The sequence below is a fragment of the Antechinus flavipes genome, chromosome X, assembly GCF_016432865.1.
Source record: "Antechinus flavipes isolate AdamAnt ecotype Samford, QLD, Australia chromosome X, AdamAnt_v2, whole genome shotgun sequence".
Lineage (NCBI taxonomy): Eukaryota > Metazoa > Chordata > Mammalia > Dasyuromorphia > Dasyuridae > Antechinus > Antechinus flavipes.
Genome location: NC_067404.1, coordinates 20614386 through 20633599, shown reverse-complemented (window position 1 = coordinate 20633599; position 19214 = coordinate 20614386). Strand labels below are relative to the sequence as shown.

General features: G+C 42.3%; 1 protein-coding gene across 1 annotated transcript in view; it reads left to right on the top strand.

The window, feature by feature from the left end:
• PASD1 (PAS domain containing repressor 1) overlaps nt 1–19214 on the top strand; it is an 86516-nt gene that overhangs the window by 28599 nt on the left and 38703 nt on the right. The window contains exons 10-11 of the mRNA XM_051969145.1: nt 10255–10373; nt 11950–12032. Of these exons, the coding sequence (XP_051825105.1) occupies nt 10255–10373; nt 11950–12032 (202 nt within the window). The remainder of the gene's footprint in view (nt 1–10254; nt 10374–11949; nt 12033–19214) is intronic.

The window sequence follows — 19214 nt, the reverse complement described above, 5'->3', positions numbered from 1 at the left end:
TTAACAACTCTGCTACCTCTGGAGTCATCCTCCTTATCCTCCAATGCAAGAAGACACCCTGAGAAACCTCTACCTTGGACTTCTCCTCTCCTTCCCCAAGGCTATCATTTTGGAAAAGATCCCGGCCATGTTTCTCCTCATTTACACTTTATCCAGTGCTGTCTGGAATCTTTCTTCTCCTTGATTACCAACTACCCAACTGTAAAAATCTCTGCCCTGGGGTCCTCTACTTGCCATTGATGATGCCTCCTTCTGAGCCGCCATTTTAGGAAGGACCAAAGCCTTAAAAATTTGGAAGTTATCAATACGTTGAGCATTCCCATATTTTGTCATCTTGCCAATTTGCAGAGAATGAGGGGAACCTCAGGGTCAGTTAGATTTGTTTAAACCTCAGGGTCAGTTAGTTGTTTTTCTCTCATTATTAATGATTTGGAGAAATGCCTCATCTATAGTTGTTAATTTGTTATTCTTCTTTTGGGAACTGTTCATGTTCTTTGACCGCTTATCTATTGGTGATTAATTTTTGGTCTTAGATATTTTTCCTAATTGTCTTTATCTCTAAGATGCCAAACTCTGATCTGGGAAATTTGATCAAAGATTTTTCCCATTTAATTGCTTTCCTTCCTATCCTAGATATGTAACTTTTGTTTGTGCCAAAGTTTTCCAAATTCATGTAATCAAAATATTTCATCTTCGTAATTGCCTCTGTCCTTTATTTGCTTGAGAATACATCTTCTACCCAGAGCCGTGGAAGGTATATGATTTACTTCTTTCTATTTTTAATGGTATAATCTTTAATTTTCACATTATATATTCATTTTGAATTTTGTTGCAGAGTAAGCATGCTTCCGTTTGAAACTCCAGTGCTTAGCACAGCGCCTGTACATAGTAAGCACTTAATAAATGCTTTTTCTTCTTCCTTTTTTCCTTCTTTTTCTCTCTTCCTTTCCCTTGTTTTCTCTCTTTCTCCTCTTCCCCCCTCCTCTCTCTCATCCCGTCTCCCCCCACCTTCTCCCTTCCTTCTTCCCTCCCTCCCTCATGATTTCTCATCATATTATGGAAAGGTCATCTCTTACTCATTATATGCAGTAGTTGGCATTGGGTTACCATTCTGAATGTCAAGGGTACACCACAGTAACTAGAAAACTTGCAGCTGTCTCTTTGTTACCACCAAGCTCCTTCCTTAGATCTATTCCATGGGGCCCGCTAATCCATAAACCTAAAGTTAATAAATGGATTCTTGTACAAATCACGTGTCCTTCCAGAAACTTAGTTCTTCCAGGAGCTGATATTATAAAACAAACCCTAGCCGTGAGGAAATAGCAGGAATTCATTCACATCATGAATGAAGCTTAAACTCGGAAAGGGACACAAAAGTCAGTTAGCCTCTCCTGCCTGGACAGGAATCACTTCTGCAAGGTTCTCAATAAGCAAGGTTCTGCTCCCACTTGAAGATCTGCAGTGATGGGAAACTCACTACCTCCTGACTCGTCCTTGGGGCAGCTCTACTCGTTAGGAATATTTTCTGTGAGCCCAAATCTGCCTAACTCACTGCTCTTCATTTTGCTTCCTGAGGACAGACAGAGCCAACTACTTGCTTTCAAGTGACTATCCTTGAAATTCATGAGGATAGGTATCATGATTTTCATTCTTGCCCCTGTTTCTTCAAGCTCTTCTCATATGACATGGTTTCCCAATTCTTTACTTTCCTGGTTGCCCACATTAGGAGGTTGTCCAGCTTGTCAGGATCCTTTCTAAAATGTGGCATCCTGTATAGTTTGACAAAGGCAGAGTACAGGGGTACTATCTTATCCTGTATCGCCTCCCATCCCCATGGTTTTGTACAAATAGCCTCCCAGGTCTGGAATGCACCCTTTCCTTCCCACCAGGTCTCCTTTAAAACCCAAGTTCAAATGCCATTTGAGGCCTTTCCTGATATCTCTCCCCTATATTTTTGGGGGGAATAATCTAGGTTGTCACCTGCCCAAAGTCAGACAGCTGGTGAGTGTCTCGAGTCTGAGATGGAATTTGAACTCAGGTCCTCCCTACTCCAGGGTCGTTGCTTTAACCCCTGTGCCACCTGGTTGTCCCTTTCCTTTTACAGAAGAGCAAACTGAGGTGAAATGAATTGCCTGTTATTACATGACTAGCAAGTGACAGAGCCAAGAAAATCTGTGTCTTCTGCCTCCCCTTCTGGATATAACCATAAAGTTAAAAAAAAAAAGACCCATTTTTTAAAAAAACATAAGTACTGAGCATCTTTTGCAAAGCAAAGAGAAATTAAATGTGGGGTTTTTCCCTTTGAGCCATTTACAATCTGGTTAGAATGATAAGAATATCTACTTACGAAAAGTGAAATATGATCGCACAGGTGCCACTTAGCCGTAGATTGGCGGAGGTGATCGATCTAGCTAGCGTGTGATCCATTTCCAAATTTACCTCTGATCTTTGGAAAATCTCAGGCTGGGTCCTTCAGCTTCTTCATTCATAGATAATAGAATAACGCCACCTGTCTCCCTCTCCCATCTCATATGGGTATTTTAAAAAGATGACTCATCTTCCTCTCTTCAGACTTATTATTAGCAATAGCAGTAATAATGACGATAATAGCAGCTCTCATTTCTGTAGGATGTTTCGGTTTACATTGGAGCTTCCATTCCAGAGATCCCGAGAGGTAAAGATGGATTGGCCCCATGGACAAAACGCCCACCTGTACACTTCAGGAATAAAGGAAGAGAACTGTCACACTTTGGAAGTGTTTCTTATTGGAAATGCTACAGTTGCCTTGCCCTAACTGACATACTTGCACAGTCCCCCGTAGGATACCAAGTGTCAGAAAGCACTTAGCTTGGATGCTGCTGAAGAAACGGCATCAGTCTGGAAGGAGTAAATGATCCGAGTCCTTTTTTAAAACTACCCCAAGCATAATCCAACTGACTGTACTTGCAGTCTAGCTTTGATTCATTTTCCAAACTAAGTTCACTCCTAGCGCTCGTCTCAAAGCTCTTCCCGTCTCTTTGATTTGCTCCTGTTGGGGCGGGGCAGGGGGGAGTCGGGTCAGGCGAGAAAAAGGCCATTTACTTGACCAGTTGAGTGTTCAGATCCTTTTGTTGTTTTCAGCCCGGGCAGCCCCCCACTGACTATAGCGTGATTACGATGACTGTTAGAGTTCTTGTGAAACCTTTCCTCCTTCTCTTCATCCTGTTCCCTCTGCCTTAAATAGCTTATCCTCCTTTCCCTCCCTGCGTCTTCGCTCCAACCTTCTGAACTGTTCCCAGATCTCACCTCATCCACGAAGTTGTCTTCTTTGGCTAGTCTCTGTCAGTTTCTCCCTTTCCTTAACTCTCTCTCTTATTATAGTCAGGAAAGCCCAGTATAGCATTTAACGGTTCTCAGATTTGTTCGTAATAAGCAGAGAGGACACCAAAGAAATCAAAAACACAATCCTAGGAGCGGTCTCCCAAAATGGTTTGGCAAAACATTAGATAATTCAGCAACTAGAGAAAATTACAAAGCAGTCTCTAAACCAGGGGATGGTAGCAAATGAGAAAGGGTGAATAATGTAGGAAAGAGAACTCTGAATCGGAAGTCAGAAGATCTGGAATTGAGTCCCACGTGATATATTTACAATATGTCTATGGCAGAAATAGATGAATCTATACTATATACATACTTATAGGATATATTTATGTACATATTATTTCCATAGAAATTTCATTGAATTTATTGTTATTATATATATATATATATTATATATATATATATATATATATATATATATATATATAAATGCATATCATATATAATCACATATGTGTACACAACTCCCATGGGTACTTATTTTCACAAGGAAGAGCCACATTGAGCATTGTGCTAACCAGGAGTTTTACTGCTCTCTGATATTACCTTCCTTGTACATAGTATCTCTATTCTTCTTTTGGTTCTTCAGTTTCCAGCACATAATACTTCATAATATATCATCCGGTATTTCTCTGTACTCTTCATATTTGCCATTTCTTATGGCCCAGTGATATCCCATTCCATTTACGTACCATACTTCCTTAGCTATTCACTAGTCACTGAGCACGTAATTTGTGTTGTCATGACCGTTTGTGTACCGAAGGATGCTTTCTTTCTTCCCGTCATTAACTTCCTTAGGATAGAAGCCCAGAAATGGGAAGGCTGGGCCATGGTATATAAGCGCCTTTGTAACTTTAATTGTTACTTTCTAAAGCAGTTGCATCAATTCATTGTTAAGATACCTAGGAGTTATATGACCCGAATAAATCACTCCATTTTTTTGTGCCTCAGTTTCTTCATCTGGGAAATGGTACCAGTGATATTCGCACTGCTGAATTCATAAGATTGTTGTGGAGAAAATGCTTAGGAAACTCCAAATCACTCTATCGATGTTAGTTTTTATTATGACTGCAAAGTGTGTGTGGTCCCTCCACTGACAGAGGTCCCAACCACAGATGGTCTCTCTGAGTTGACTAGAGAAAGGCCAGACTCTGTGGGCAACCTGGTACCAAGTCTCTCTGACCTGAGCCAGTTTGGGTCCAGTCAGTGATGACATCACTAGGTCATACCTAAGACTGTCACTTGGGGAGTTCCTTCCCAAGATGCTCGCTGTAATGACCGATTTTTAGACCCCCTCTCTGACAGAAGGAAGCAGGAGGGAGCACTCTTTTTATGATATGACGAACCAACTGCCCAAGGGAATGATGATAAGCAGGACCGGGATGGAATGCCTTCTCAAGAGAGGTCAATTCTGAATTAATTCCTGTGGGATAGGATGTAAAAGGTCAGAGAGGAAACTGCATGAACTTGCCTCTTTTCTGGCCTTTTCTCCATACTTGCTTCCTCTACTCCCTCATTCCCTGCTCAGCCTTTGCTGCTCCAACTTCTCTTGAAATAGCTTTTACAGCAACTATGTAATTTGCTTTAATTGTCAGATTCAATTCCCTTTTACCTTTCTGTAACACTGCTAGCTGTCTCATTCTTCTCAATGATCTTACCTCTTTTAGCACCTAGGATATTGAATTGGGAACAATGGAGCTGGAAAGGACCTTAGTGTCGCTCTAAAGCAAGGGGTCTTTCACTTTTTTTGTGCCCTGGCCCCTTTTGTAATCCAGAAAAGTCTGTTGTCTCTTTTTCCAAATCATGCTTTTAAATGCATAAAATATAATACATAGGAAACCAGTTATATTTAAGACAGCAAGTTAAATGTATTAAAAACCAATTCATGGGTTCCAGATTAAGAACCTTAGATCCAGACTATTTTCCTCATTGGAATAGGAAGAAATTAAAATCCTCAGAAAGGTAAAGTGACTTGTCCAGAGTCACACAGCTACTGAGGGGTAGAGCCGAGGCTCAAGGAACCTCAATGAGCTTTGATCTAGTTGAAGGTCTGAGAACTTGAACTCATTGAAGGCACTCAGATGTGACCTGAATGTTTCCTTATCTTCAGATAATTAAGAGCAAGAGTGCCAATTTACATGTATATTGCATCTTGAAGTTTGTGATCGTTCAGTCATTTGAGCTGACTTTTGGCGATGCCATTTGGGGTTTTCTTGGCAAAGATAGCAGAGTGGTTTGCCATTGCTTTCTCCAGCTTATTTTACAGATGAGGCAAACAGGGTTAATGACTTGCTCAGATTCACCCAGCAGTAAGTGGCTGAGGCCAGATTTGAACTCATGAAGATGAATCTTCTTAATTTGTCCACTGTGGTACCATCTAAACATGAACAGGGTACTTCATGTACATTTTTTTTTTCATTTGAGCTCATTGGGAGGACTCGATGAAAGCAGGGCAGGAGTATCACAAAAATCAAATTCCAAGTTGGAAGAACCCTCCCTTAAGGCTGACCGGGAGAACCCGGGCATGCACAAGGTTCCCTTCTACAGTATACTCAACACATGGCCCCTGCCCTGGGACCTCCAGTGAATTATTTCTGCTTGTGGTTTTAGAAGTTCATTCTTGAGCACATCCCATCTCCTCTTGGGCCGACTCTTCCAGCACAGTATTAGGATGCTGGATCCTGAGATTTACCATAGTTCTCAAATCTGATTCTTATGGTCTTTCCACGTCATTCTGCCGTCCACCGCTCTCCGGTTTCTCCCCTTTACTTAACCGATCTGCAGGGGTGCGCTAGCAGCCGTTCAACAACAGCTCCCTGTCCAAAAAAATTGGACATTTAACCTGCATGATCCCCATTTCCTTATCACCTTCTTAAGTCCAGATAATAAACCAAACAATGGATAAGCTCTGACTTATGATATTTATTGAAATCCGAACTGTTAATGCTCACCCACCTCTTCTGACCAGTTTAACAATCGGTTCTCCAGAGTAAGTATTAGCATACCGCTGCCTATTGGATGCTTCCCCCTCCTCAGTCTCCTTTCCTGGTTAATAGTCCTTCTCTGATCCTCTTAATGGAAATAGGCCACAAAGCTTCACCCCTCTTTTTTTCTGTGTCCGTTCCTTTTCTTGCTTATATCTCCTTCATTCTCGTGCCTTGTTGCCACTCTTAAGCTTATAATTTCCCTGATCTCTTATGGGTATTTATTTATGTAAGCACAATCGATATGTCCATATCTCAGATGTCTCTTCTTACCCCCAGTCCCACATTTCCAGCTTCCTGTTAAACATCCCTACCTAGATGTCCCACTGGCCTGTCGCACTTGCCGCTTCCCAAATTAAACTCATTGTCTCTCCCCCAACATCTGTCTTCCTTCCCAACTTTTCTATTTCCATTGATGGTACCACCATCCTCAAAACCATGGGAGTCATCTTTGAATTTTCTTTACCTTTATCCCCATATCCAACTAGTTGGGAAGGCCTCTACATCCAGGCTGAAGATGATCCTTTCCTCTTCACTTAGATGGCATCCCCTTGTTTCAGATCCTCCATCCACATGGCTGTGACCCTCATTGATTCTTACACTTTTCTAATAGTCTCCTTCTAACAGGCTCTCCCAACTCTACTCTCGTCCTTCTCCAATCCATCCTTCCCATCGCTGCCAAAATAATCTTCAGCTATGTCTCCCTCTTTTAAAAAGTCTTAAACTCGTCGTATACTATTTTAGAGCTGCAGGGTCCCGTTCACTGTGCTTCTTCCAGCCTCCTCATTTTACAGGTAAGGAAATTGAGGACCAGGGCTGGTAAATGATTGACTCAGAGTCAAATAGAACTAGAAACAGTACCCACCTACATTGTTCCAACTCTACATCTCCCAAACCATGCAGGGGCCTATCACTTTTAGGATGAAATGCAAACTCCTTTAACCCAGCATTTAAGGTCCACAGTCTTAGTTCCTGCTTGCTTCTCCAGCCTCATCTCAGGTGGTCTCCATTCCAGGCAAATAGAATTTTTAGGTGTTCTTCCATCTCCTACTTCTGGATATGAGTAGGTGGGCCCTGGTTTCTGGAACATCCACATCCCATCTACCTCCTGGCCTTCCCTCTCTTTCACAACTATGCTCTGGTGACATATCTTTCATGAAACCTTCCCTGATTGTTTTCCACAGCTTAAAATGAACTCATGCTCTTTCTCTTTCTTTCTCATTGTCTCTCTCTGTGTCTTTTCCCCTCTCTTTGTCTCTGTCTTTCTTTCTGTCTCTTTTCCTCTCTTTGTCACTCTCTTTTTTTTCTGTCTCTCTCTTTTTTCTCTCTTTGTTTTTCTCTCTGTCTTTCTTTTTCTCACTGTCAACATTGTCTCTTTTCTCTATCTCTGTCTTTTTTTCTATCTATGTCTCTGTCTTTTCTCTGACTCTTTGTCTTTGTCTCTCTTTCTCTGTCTTTTTCTCTCTGCCACTGTCTGTCTTTTTCTGTCTCTGTTTTTTTTTTCTCTATGTCTTTTTCTCTATCTCTGTCTTTTTTTCTATCTCTCTGTCCCTTTGTCTCTCTTTGTCTTTTTCTCTCTGTTGCTGTCACTGTGTGTCTTTTTCTGTCTGTCTTTTTTTCTCTGTCTCTGTCTTTTGAAAAAAAAACACATCTCTGTTTCTTTGTCTTTGTCTCTCTTCCTCTGTCTTTTCTCTCTACCACTGTCTCTGTTTTTTCTCTCTGTCTTTCTTTTGGTCTGTCTCTTTTTCTCTCTGTCTCTGTGCTTTTTTCCTATCTCTGCCTCTCTCTCATCTTTGTCTCTCTTTCTCTGTCTTTTTCTCTCTATCTTTTTTCTGTCTCTGTCTCTGTCTTTTTCTCTGTCTCTATCTTTTTCTTTCACACTGTCCCTTTGTCTTTGTCTTTCTTTCTCTGTCACTGTCTCTATCTTTTTCTCTCTGTTTTTTCCTATCTCTTTGTCTCTATCTTCATCTTTGTCTCTCTCTGTCTTTTTCTCTGCCTCTGTCTTTTTCCTAGCTCTTTCTCTTTGTCTTTGTCTCGCCCTGTCTTGTTCTCTGTGTCACTATCTCTTTTTTCTGTCTCTCTTTTTATCTTTCTCTCTTTTTGTTCTGTCTCTATCTTTTTCTCTGTGTATCTCTTTTTTCTGTCTCTGTCTCTTTGTCTCTCTTTCTCTATTTTTTTCTCTCTGTTGCTGTCTGTCTTTTTTTTTTCCTGTTTTTTTTTTTATCTTTTTCTCTGTTTTTTTCTATCGCTGTCTTTTTTTCCTCTGTCTCTGTCTTTATCTTTGTCTCTCTTTCTCTGTCTTTTTCTTTCTCCCTGTCTCTATCCTTTTCTTTGTCTCTTTGTCTCTCAGTGTCTCTCTGTCTTTGTCTCGGCCTTTGTCTCCATTTTTATCTCTCTTTTTCTTTGTTTCTCTGTCTCTCTTTTTGTCTCTTTGTCTTTGTCTCTCTTTCTCTATCTTTTTCTCTGTTGTTATTCTATCTCTGCCTCTTTTTTCCCTCTCTCTGCCTCTATCTCTGTCTCTGTCTCTGTCTCTGTCTCTATCTTTTTCTTTGTCTCTATCTTTGTCTCTCTTTCTCTGTCTTTTTCTGTCTCTCTGTCTATCTTTTTCTTTGTCTTTCTATCTCTCAGGGTCTCTCTGTCTCTGTCTTGGGCTTTGTCTCTTTTTATCTCTCTGTCTTTTTCTTTGTCTCTCTGTCTTTTTCTCTCTGTCTCTGTCTCTTTCTCTTTTCCTGTCTCTTTGTCTCTCTGTCTCTGTTTTTTCTCTCTGTTTCTCTTCTTCTCTCTTTCTCTCTCTCTCTGTCTCTCTTTTCTGTCTTTTTCTCTCTGATTCCTTGAGTACTTTGTCTAGATTCCTCACTTTTGACCTTTATGACCTTTTACCTTGGATCCCCCTCGGATGCTAGCAGAGGACACGGCTATCTCTTTTTTGTCTCCATCTTGAGCACCGGGGCCACACTTTTCTTCACTTGCTTAGCTTCATCCCACTTACAGTGCCTGCCTACCCATAGTAGCCACTTCCTAAGTATCTGTAGAATCAAACTTAAAAGTTTTGCCCGCTCCCCCTGACTCTCCCCCCCCCCCCCCGCCCAGGTGCCTTCAGGATGTCCAGTCTGGAACATGAGACTTTGGAAACTGAGGCTTGTACTAATAAAGAATAAAATCTAGTGGTTTGCACTTTCAAAAAACTTTTTTGTTGTTGTCTGTGGTGAACACCCAACAATGAAGCAGGTTTCTAAAGTTCATTTCTCTCATTAGTACTGCAATCAGTCACCTGACTGGAAAGATTTTCACCATTGAAGGTCAGCATAAAAATGTAAAAATCAAATAAACTCTCCAGTGAAGTACACCTCCAGGCATCATGAAGCCGAGCCTGCCTAGACTCTTTTCATTACGAGAATGAAAAAGGAATAACTGAAAGGAATGAGAACAATTACATCGGGGCTCTTGGAAGCTACAAAGATTGTAAAAGCCACAGAGGGGGTTGGCTGACGTGCTGTTTTGGAAATTAAAGTGTAATCTCACTCGATGCCTTATTTTCTTGCTTCTGAAAATCATAGCCTGACACCCCTAGATATCTAGACATTTCCACGGCTGCGTTTGCCTCTGGGGGAAGACATATGTCTTTTACAGGGGCTGAAAAACCGTTGATCCCGGGGCCAGCCGGCCTGCCTGCCCGCTGTCCATCAACAGGCCAGAAACACCGGCAGTAACGCAATGTCTCCCAAACCTAAATTAGGTATCAGGGGGCAGAAAGCGAGCCCGGAGTTCTGAGTTATTGTACAGATTAAAGAGGAGAAGCCGAGTAGCCCTCGGTGTCAGGGCAGGTGTTAGGATGTGCATCAGATGAGTAGCCTCACTTTGGGCAAAGAATACCACTCATTAGAACTCCATGGTTTTTTGTTTCCTTCAGTGCCTATACCATCCTGCAGTGACTTTGAGTCCACGGTTGCCAAGGTGTTCGGTTCCCCCGCGGATGATCCGCTTTGTCTGGTAGCGACGGTTCGCCTCTGCTCGCCCCAGCTTTTAAAGGTGAGCCATCCCTCCTTGGCCATCCTGCCATAGAAGCTCAAAGGCTTCGGGGAGGACTGGCCCACTCGGCCCTTTCCCTCTCTCTCTTTTGTGGGGCATTTAAGCGGGTGGGAGGACAGTGGAAAGCTCGTTGAGGCCTTTGAGCCCTTTAAAGTCCATTTGGGGCACAGAAGGAGAATCGGGTGAAGCGTCTGAGAAGGGAAGCTCAGAGAATGCTTCTGGTACAGGAAGGGAGGAGGGAGCACTGCCTGAAATGTGTTCCCGGGCTAGGGGGTACATTGGTGAGATTTCCCCAAAGTTTAAAGGTGGGTGAATAGTTATGCTTAGTGGTCACAATTTGACCACTGAAATAAATCTGGGAAGCGTGTCACCCAGAGCCTGGCAGATTATTCCCTTCCCTTAATGTAAGTTGGCACCTGCTCAGTAACTTTTGATCTCAATCAGTCACCTAGGACATCGAGAGGTTCATTGACTTGGCCAGGTTCATACAGCCAGGGCATGTCAGAGGCAGGACCTAAAACCAGTCCTTCCCGGCTTTCGAGACCGACTCCGTCCACTATACCGTGTCGTCTCCTCCTGTTGTTTTAGGAAAAACATTTAAAAGAACATGTTTGTTGTGATGATCTTTGAAGCACTTTTGCAGGTATCCCATGTGATCATTATGGCAGGGATAGTTACTCTTATGCTCTAGGTGGGGAAACTGAGGTGCAGAGAGGTCTAGATTAGATGTCAAAATTGGTTAGAAGAGAGTTTTTCCTCATTAATAGCAGAATGTAGCAAGATGCATGATGCCAAACGAGATGTCAGATTCTATTTGGGTTCCCGGCTATTCTGTTGAGTGGTCGGCCTTGCTTGGTTGAGTAACGTCCACATTTGGGGAGTTTTTTCAAAGTCTGTATGAATATATTTGGATTCAGAGCTGGAAAGGACCTTGGGAAGTTGTCTCATTCAACTTGCTCATTTTACAGATGAGGAAATTGGGTCCTCAAGGGAAGTGCTCAGTGCCTTTCCACTGACTAGCCTGACGCCAAGAGCCTTGGCCGCTCCTCCTCCTTTTCACTTCACTTACTTTCTCTGGACCTCAGTTTCCATATTTGTAAAATGGCAAGCTTAGACTAGTTGACACAAAGGTCACGTCCAGCTGGAAATGCTTCCTTCCTTCCTGCTGTGTGGCTTTGGGCCACAGTTCTCTCACATTAGAATAGTAGGCCAAGAAAGGGCCTAAAAGAGCAGTGCATCCGATCCCTTCCTTTGACAACTTTCAAGACCCAGAAGCAAAGTGACTTGGGCAAGGTCACACAGCTGGCAAGTGGTCAGAGCTGGGATCTGAACCCAGGCTTTCCTCTTTTCCGGTCCATGTTCTACCTTCCTTCCTCTCTCCCTCACAAGGGCTATCGTGAGACCTAGATATGAAGGCACAGTGAAGTGCTTTTTAAACTTCAGAACACCATAGAAATATGAAAGATTATTGTTATATATATTATTAATTCTACTTTACTCTAATTATCTATATATTATCATATAAAAATGATTATAATCATTACTATAACATCAGCATATTCTAACTTTTCTACAGGAAGTTGTTACCGGGGATGATGCTGGTGAAGAATTTGCATCAAGACATAGTTTAGAATGGAAGTTTCTGTTCTTGGACCACAGGTAAGAAGCTGGTTTTTTGACATGATGATATTTTGGAAAGTAAATCGACTCTTCTCTCTCTCTGTCTCTCTGTCTCTGTCTCTGTCTTTTTAAAAAGCCAGTTTTTAAATAAATTACTTCAAAACTCAAGACAATGAATAACATGTCCCAGCAACTTCCTAATCAGAGGCATTGGAGTTGGAAGGGATTTTAAAATCCATCCGATCCTACACGAAGACCCCTAGCAGGGCGAGACTTGTCCAAAGTCACTGGTCAAGAATTGTCTGTCCCTTTTTGGGCAGGTGAGATTCACCATTTTCTGACCAAATAAAAAGGGAGACTTGGATTTTCCTGAAGGCAAAAAAGAAATAAAGTAAATACAAGTATCTGAATTGAGTGAAATTCGAGATAAGGGAATACATATTATGCCCAGCAAGGGCTGGCTTACTCTTTATTTGATCTTGATAAAGATAAAGTCGAAGCAATATTAAAAAGAAAGAGAAAGTTGAAAGGACAAGTAAACACTCTGAACATTTCGTGAGTACTTTTAAATGATATTTCAATTTTAATAAATCGAGTTTAACAGGAAGAAAATGAACTCAGTGGTCAGAATCCATTCCATTTAAATTCTCCCAAACCAATGTTATTCATTAGGAGAAAGAAAGGTTTCTTAACTAATGTCTTTGGAAATTTGCTTCTCTGAGGACTTTTCTAAGAAATCATTATATTCTCTGGTAGTTGTATATAAACGCATCAGTAGAATAGTTAATGATTTCATAATGAATTGCTAATGTTTGTGAAAAACAAACCCTAGGTACTAGAGTTGTTTAATGTGAAACAACCAACTTCAGGAAAAATATTATTTCTAAGTTAACCCATTTAGCCCAGCAAATCCTCCCAGTATGTAATTGACTTCCTGGTCAGACGGTTAACATCAAGGTCATAAAAGTACTACCAGATGATTTAGTAAATTATTGTAGATATTACCTTATTGTCTTATAATTCCGTATTGAATCTCTGACAAAGTCTCCCAACATAAGTTTGGAATTATAGAAAGAGTGCTGAACTTGGAGTGAAGAAGACCTGGGTTCAAATATCATCTTTGTCACATAACTAGATATGTGATCTTGTGCAGGTCACTTACTCTCTCTGAGATTCAGTTTCCTTAGCTGTAAAATGGGATAAATGCAGTAACGTGGAGGAGTGCTATGCTCAGGAAGACCTGATTTCAAGTATAGCCTCAGATACTTATTAGGTGTAACACCGGGGCAAGTCATCTCATACTCCATTTGCCTTAGTTGGCTCAGTTATAAAATGGCAATAACAGCACCCACCTGGCAGGGTTGTTATGAGGATCACAGAAGCAAATATTTGTAAAGCACTTGACTTTACACAGTGTCTGACACCTAGTAGGTGCTATGTAAATACTAGCTAACATTATTATATTATTACTATTCTATTCCTCCCGGAATTATTGTGAGGCTGAGATGAGATCCCATATATAAACCTCTCCTATAGAAGTATAACAGGGTTTTGGTGCTTCTGGCCCAGGTCACCCAAGATAGCGGCACCTGCTTTGGAGAGAAGTCATCGCTTAATAGTAACTCAGTCATTTCTCTACTCATGTGATCACCAGCTTTGTTCAGGTCCTACCCCTACTACAACAGCCTTGCAAACTATGTGCCTCCATGTTCTTCCTTCCAGCCTGGGGCATCTTTTCTGGAGATAGCCCCAAGTGCTGGCATGGAAAGCAGATTTGCTCAAATCTGGCTCTTTGGAGAGGAAACTTAAGGACTCCCCCTCAGAGTTATGTTTTGAAATGTATAAGATAAGATCCTGCAGATTATCTTGTTCATGCCCCCCACCTTGAAATTTAACCAGAGACTCTGTGTGTGTGTGTGTGTGTGTGTGTGTGTGTGTGTGTGTGTGTGTCTTTGCTCCAGGCCATCTTTAAGCCAAATACTCAGATTATCTTCGTAAGTTACACATTTTGTTGGGTCACTCACCTGTTTGAAAACTTTCAGGGCTCCCCCTTGTGTAGATTCCTTCACCTGGCATTCAAGGCCCCAAGGCTATAAGGGCCAACACCTACCTTTCTAGCCTTTAACTTCCCATCACACTCCCCTACACATAGTCTAGGTTCTTACCAAATGGAACTTGCTTGCCATTCTTCTGGCTCATCAGGTAGCCCTCTGCCTTTGGACAGCAGCCCCTCTCCCTTGTGATTCCAGCCCCCTAGGCCCCAACCAGGTACTAACTCTCTTCTAGAAGCCTTTCCAGATTTCCCCAGCCCAGTTCCTCAGAACACCCTTACCTGCTGTCTGGATTTCCCACAGCATCACTTCTGCTAGAGTTCCCTGTACACTTGGCTCATTCCCACCCACCCCACCATTCTTCATGGTTTTTTCTTCCTTCCCTTCCCTTCCCTTCCCTTCCCTTCCCTCCTAAACTGAGTGTGGCTTTGGGGTTTTTTTCCTTTCTTTCTGTTTATATAGACTTCTCCAGCAATTTCTGCATTTTCTTCTCCATTTTGAAATTTCACCAATAATGACTTGTTCTGTATTAAATTACATTCCCCCTGTCAGCTTTCATTGGAAAAATTTGGGTAGAATTATCCATTCCTAGCATAAGGAATTGCTTCTAGTAATAGTATTTGAATGATCTTTTGTTTATGAAAAACATTTGAGGCAGCATGTTATGTTGGAGAGGGAGACAGAGAGACAGAGACAGACAGAGACAGAGAGAGAAGAGTGGTAGAGACAGAGAGAGAGAAGAAAGAGAGAGAAAGAGACAGAGAGACCGAAAAAGAAGAGTGATAGAGACAGAGAAAAGAAAGACAGAGAGACACAGAGAGACAAAGAGAGCCAGAGACAGAGACGGGGGAGGGATGGAAGGAAGGAGTGGGGGTCCACTTGTTCCTTCTTGGTTTCCCCATCTAGAAAACTGGGATCATCACTGCTTCCCTATCCCCTCCCACAAGATGCTTATGGGGAAAGTAGAGTGTGGTTCAGAGCTGCAGGTTCGTGAGCTAGGATGTGGCTGAAGGAGATGCTATCTCTGTCATACAGCTCCTCGGGAGAGAGCATGACGTTAACAGTAATAACTTCAAGGAAGAAAGGCGCTGTGATCGTATCATATCCATATTTCAGTCCTTCCCTTTGATGGAACACATTTATCCTGAGAGGCCCTAAAGGTTCCAAATGTCCTGTTGAAAAGATCCAAGGATCTCAGAGCCTAAAGGGACCTCTGAAGTAGTTAGTCCAACCTGTATTTCAACTGAAATCCCTTCTGCCCCATTCCTATATGGGGCCAGTCACTAATGAAGAACCCCCGGCTTATTCTAGGAGCCAGTGCCACTTTTGCTCTTTCCTAAGTATTAGAAAGTTCTTCTTCATATCGGAGCTGAAATCTGCCTCACTGTAATTTAGGATTATAGAGCAGAGCCGGAAGCAGGGATCTTGAAGGTCATCTAGTCCAATCCTCTCCTTTTAGAGCAGAGGAACCCGAGGGCAGAAAGGTAGAAAGGATTTGCCCGAGGTCATCCGAGGAGTAAAGGGCAGAGCCAGTATTGGAACACAGGTCCCCCGCTTCCCAATCCAGAGCCCTCTTGGCTCATAGCTCTTAGTTTTTGTTCTCTGGGCACATGAAGAGAAGTTCGTTGATTCCTCTAAGCTCATGCTCTCGATTCTGACTATAGATGTAATGCAGAGCTATCAGAACAGCAGATTCCAAATGAATTCCCTGCCATGCATCTCTGCTAATCCTTTTCAAGGCCTCTTTTTGCCTTCAGCTTAGTTTAGCCTTTGCCCGCCCTTCCTGTAGATCCTGAGGTCGGCCGAGTTGGACCAAGGAACTGGTCTGTTCTCTCTTGCTGTGCACTCACGGGACTGGTGGCCAGCTGGCTGGCGCTCGGAGCCATTTTCAGTAACGCAGCAAACGCTTCGATTAGTTGAAAAGGCATCGGAATTAGTGGGCATCTCTCTGAGATGTGAGGTCTGAGCAGAAAATAGCACTTTAAAAAATCAACAAAAAAATCAAAAATTATCTCTGGAAGGCAGTGTTCAGAGGTTTGTGCTAAGACCCCCTGAAAATGAATACCGAAGCGACTAGACTGAGTGTTAGGAGATAATTAAAGAGGGTCTGATAAATGCCCTGGTTCCCAGAAATCTGGGCTGGAACAAATTACAGTAACATGCCAGTTCAAGTCAACAAACATTCATGAAGCACCTGTTGTATGCGAGGCATCCTCTTTAGGTCCTGCCAGTCAGCAAGCTTCGTTTTTATGTACCAGGCTAAAGAGGGCAATACAAATAAGGGCCAAAACAGGCCCCTGTCTTCAAGGAGCTTGTATTCTCTTGGGGGATGTAGGTAGTGATTTTATTGGAGAAAGGAGAGAATGCTAAAAAGACAGGGGGATGGGGGCAGGCAGGAAAGACTTCCTGGTGGAAGTGCCATTTGAACAGAGCCCAGAAGAAAACCAAGTTGAGGAGGGAGAGTATTTCACACATGAGGTAAAGGCGTGGAGGTGGGGAATGAAATCCTGTGTTGCATACCAATGAAGGTAAATCACTTTTGCAACTGGTTTTACTGGTTTGTAATCTCATTTTATGGAGGAAGCCAGGTAGCAGAGTGGACACAGCTCCAAGTCTGTCCTCAGGAAGACCAGACTTCAAATTCAGCTTCAGACACTTCCTAGCTATGTAAACCTGGGCGAGTCACTTTACCACTCACTGTCTGCCTCAGTTTCCTCAGTTATAAAATGGAGATGAGAACGGTACCTACCTCCCAGGGTTGTTGTCAGGAAGAAATGAGATAATAACTATAGAGCCCTTGGCACAGTGCTTACCACATTAACCATTATATAAATGCCAGCTATTATGATTTTCTTTCATTTTTCATCTTACTGTAAAGATGCCTGGCCACACACTTGTTCTTTCCAAAAGCCAGCACGTGCTTCGGCTCTCTTTGATCATATGGTTTTTTTTTCTTCTTTTTTTCTGAAATCCCTTTTCATCCTAAGATGCTTTATGAACATTGCTCAACTAATACTCAGCTTTGGAAGAAGCGAGTGGCAAAGATTTATTAGTATCACCATTACAGCCAGTTCGGGAATAGCATTCGAGATTCTGTCCTAGGGGAAAACATCCTGACTTTGGACCCAGAGGGCCCGGCTCTGCTACTTTACTGGCTGGGTGACTGTTTCCTTCACTGTGCCTCAGTTTCTTCATTTGAAAAGTAAGAAGTTGTACCGGTCAGTGTCTGAAATCTCAGCTCAGGAGCCTTTTTTTGGTGGAAAGTGCTTTGGACCCAAAAATAATGTCTTAGGCCTTGATACCGATTCCCATCTGTATGTTCTGGCCCTCCTAGAAGTCGCTCACTCAGTCAGCATTTCTGGACTACCTACTGTGTATCCTGCATAATAACCCTTTAAGACTTTGACATGTTATTGGCCTTCAGGAGCATTTGAACAGTCGGTCTTATTTGCTTGATTGGATCTTTTGATTTCCATTCGACAAGAGACCTTTCAAATCCTCCTAAAGGGCCCAGGTGGGATATTGTATGTGATAAGCCCACATTTGGCTTTGAGTCCCACAATTCCGCCCCATCTGTGGTGTCCCAAACTGTGACAATTACTCCATCTTCAGTTTTACAGACACTAAGAGAGGGAAGTGTTTTTTTCCTCAAGGTCAAAAATGGAATCATTTCTAGACCTATGTAGGAGGCAGGAGATTGAAATCAGATAAGAACACTGTATTATCAGGGAGAAGAATATTAACATGGATGAGGCAGCAAGATGGCACAGCATATAGAAGCACCTGGCCTAGAGTCAGGAAAACCTGAGTTCAAACTGGCTCTTGCTGTGTGATTGTACTCAGGAAGACCAGACTTAGCCTCAGGTTGAGCCACGTAGACCTGAGCAAATCACTTTGCTACTGTCTGCCTCGGTTTCCTCAACTGTAAAATAAGGTCAATGAAATTTGCCCTGATCCACTGGAGAAGGAAATGGTAAACCGGTCCAATATCTTTGTCAAGAAAATATGCATGTTCAGCCCAGAAGTCATCTTGGTCCCACCCCCTGATTTGACAGATGAGGAAATTGAGGGGCTGAGAGAGGTACTAGAGAGCAGAGTCAAGCTTCAAAACCAAGGCCTCTTTCTCCCCATCCCATTCTTGCCATTGGATCACACTGTGGTCCTCTTCCTGTTCTTCCGAATGCACTGAGAGCTCTGTGTGCTCTCAGGATTATAAAGCCATAAGCCCGAGTTCCTTTAGTCACTCATTGGAATCGGTCTCATTATTTCCCAGTCATTCTTGGAGTTTGCTCGGGCAAAGATTAACTTCAGAATGTGAACAGATTCCTCCCTCCCTCTTTTTTCACATACACACTGACTCACCTAGCCTGTTCTTTAAACACATGCTATTTCTCCTGACAACATAAGCCCCTGGAGGGGGCTTTTCCTTTTGTCCTGAAGTTCCCACCAGCCAGCATGTTACCTAGTTAATGGTAGGTGGTTCCTAGGGAGGCTTCTTTTAAAAGGATCACCCAGTACTGACTGGAATTAACACACTGTTAAGGATGAAATGGCAAGTGAACATGGCCCTTTAATAAAGGATTTGAATCCTCTCTATTCAGAAATAGTTGCATTTTCCTTCATGTTTTTCTTACTTTAAGAGCATTGTGTGGAGGCAACAATTTGGATAAAACTCTGACTGATGGAGTCCAAGTTATAAACTTAGATTGTTAGGTCCTCTAATGCTGGAAGAAAAACTGATAGTAAAAGATTGTATGCGATAGTGGATACTTTTTAAAAATCACTTTTGAATCATCCTCAGAGCTGGATCTTGAATGAATGAAAAAGCATTTATTAAAGACTTACTCCATACCAAGCCCTATGCTCCACAAGGAGAAAGATTGAAACAGTCCCTTGCCCTCAAGAAGTTCTCAGTCTAATCGGGAAAGACAACACATGAAAGGAAGTCCAGTTTGCAGTATGATAGAACAGCCCGGATGTCTAAGGAGCCTTAGACCAAAGGAAACTTCCAATCCTAGCTTTTTCTTGACATCAGGAAGCCACCATTTGCACCCTAACCCCAACCAAAGAATATCTGGTAATGAAATGGGATTACAGATTCAAATTTTGATGGTTTCAACTCAGAACTTTTTTTTCCTCAGGTATGTTTTGGCCCGCAATGTTGATTTCA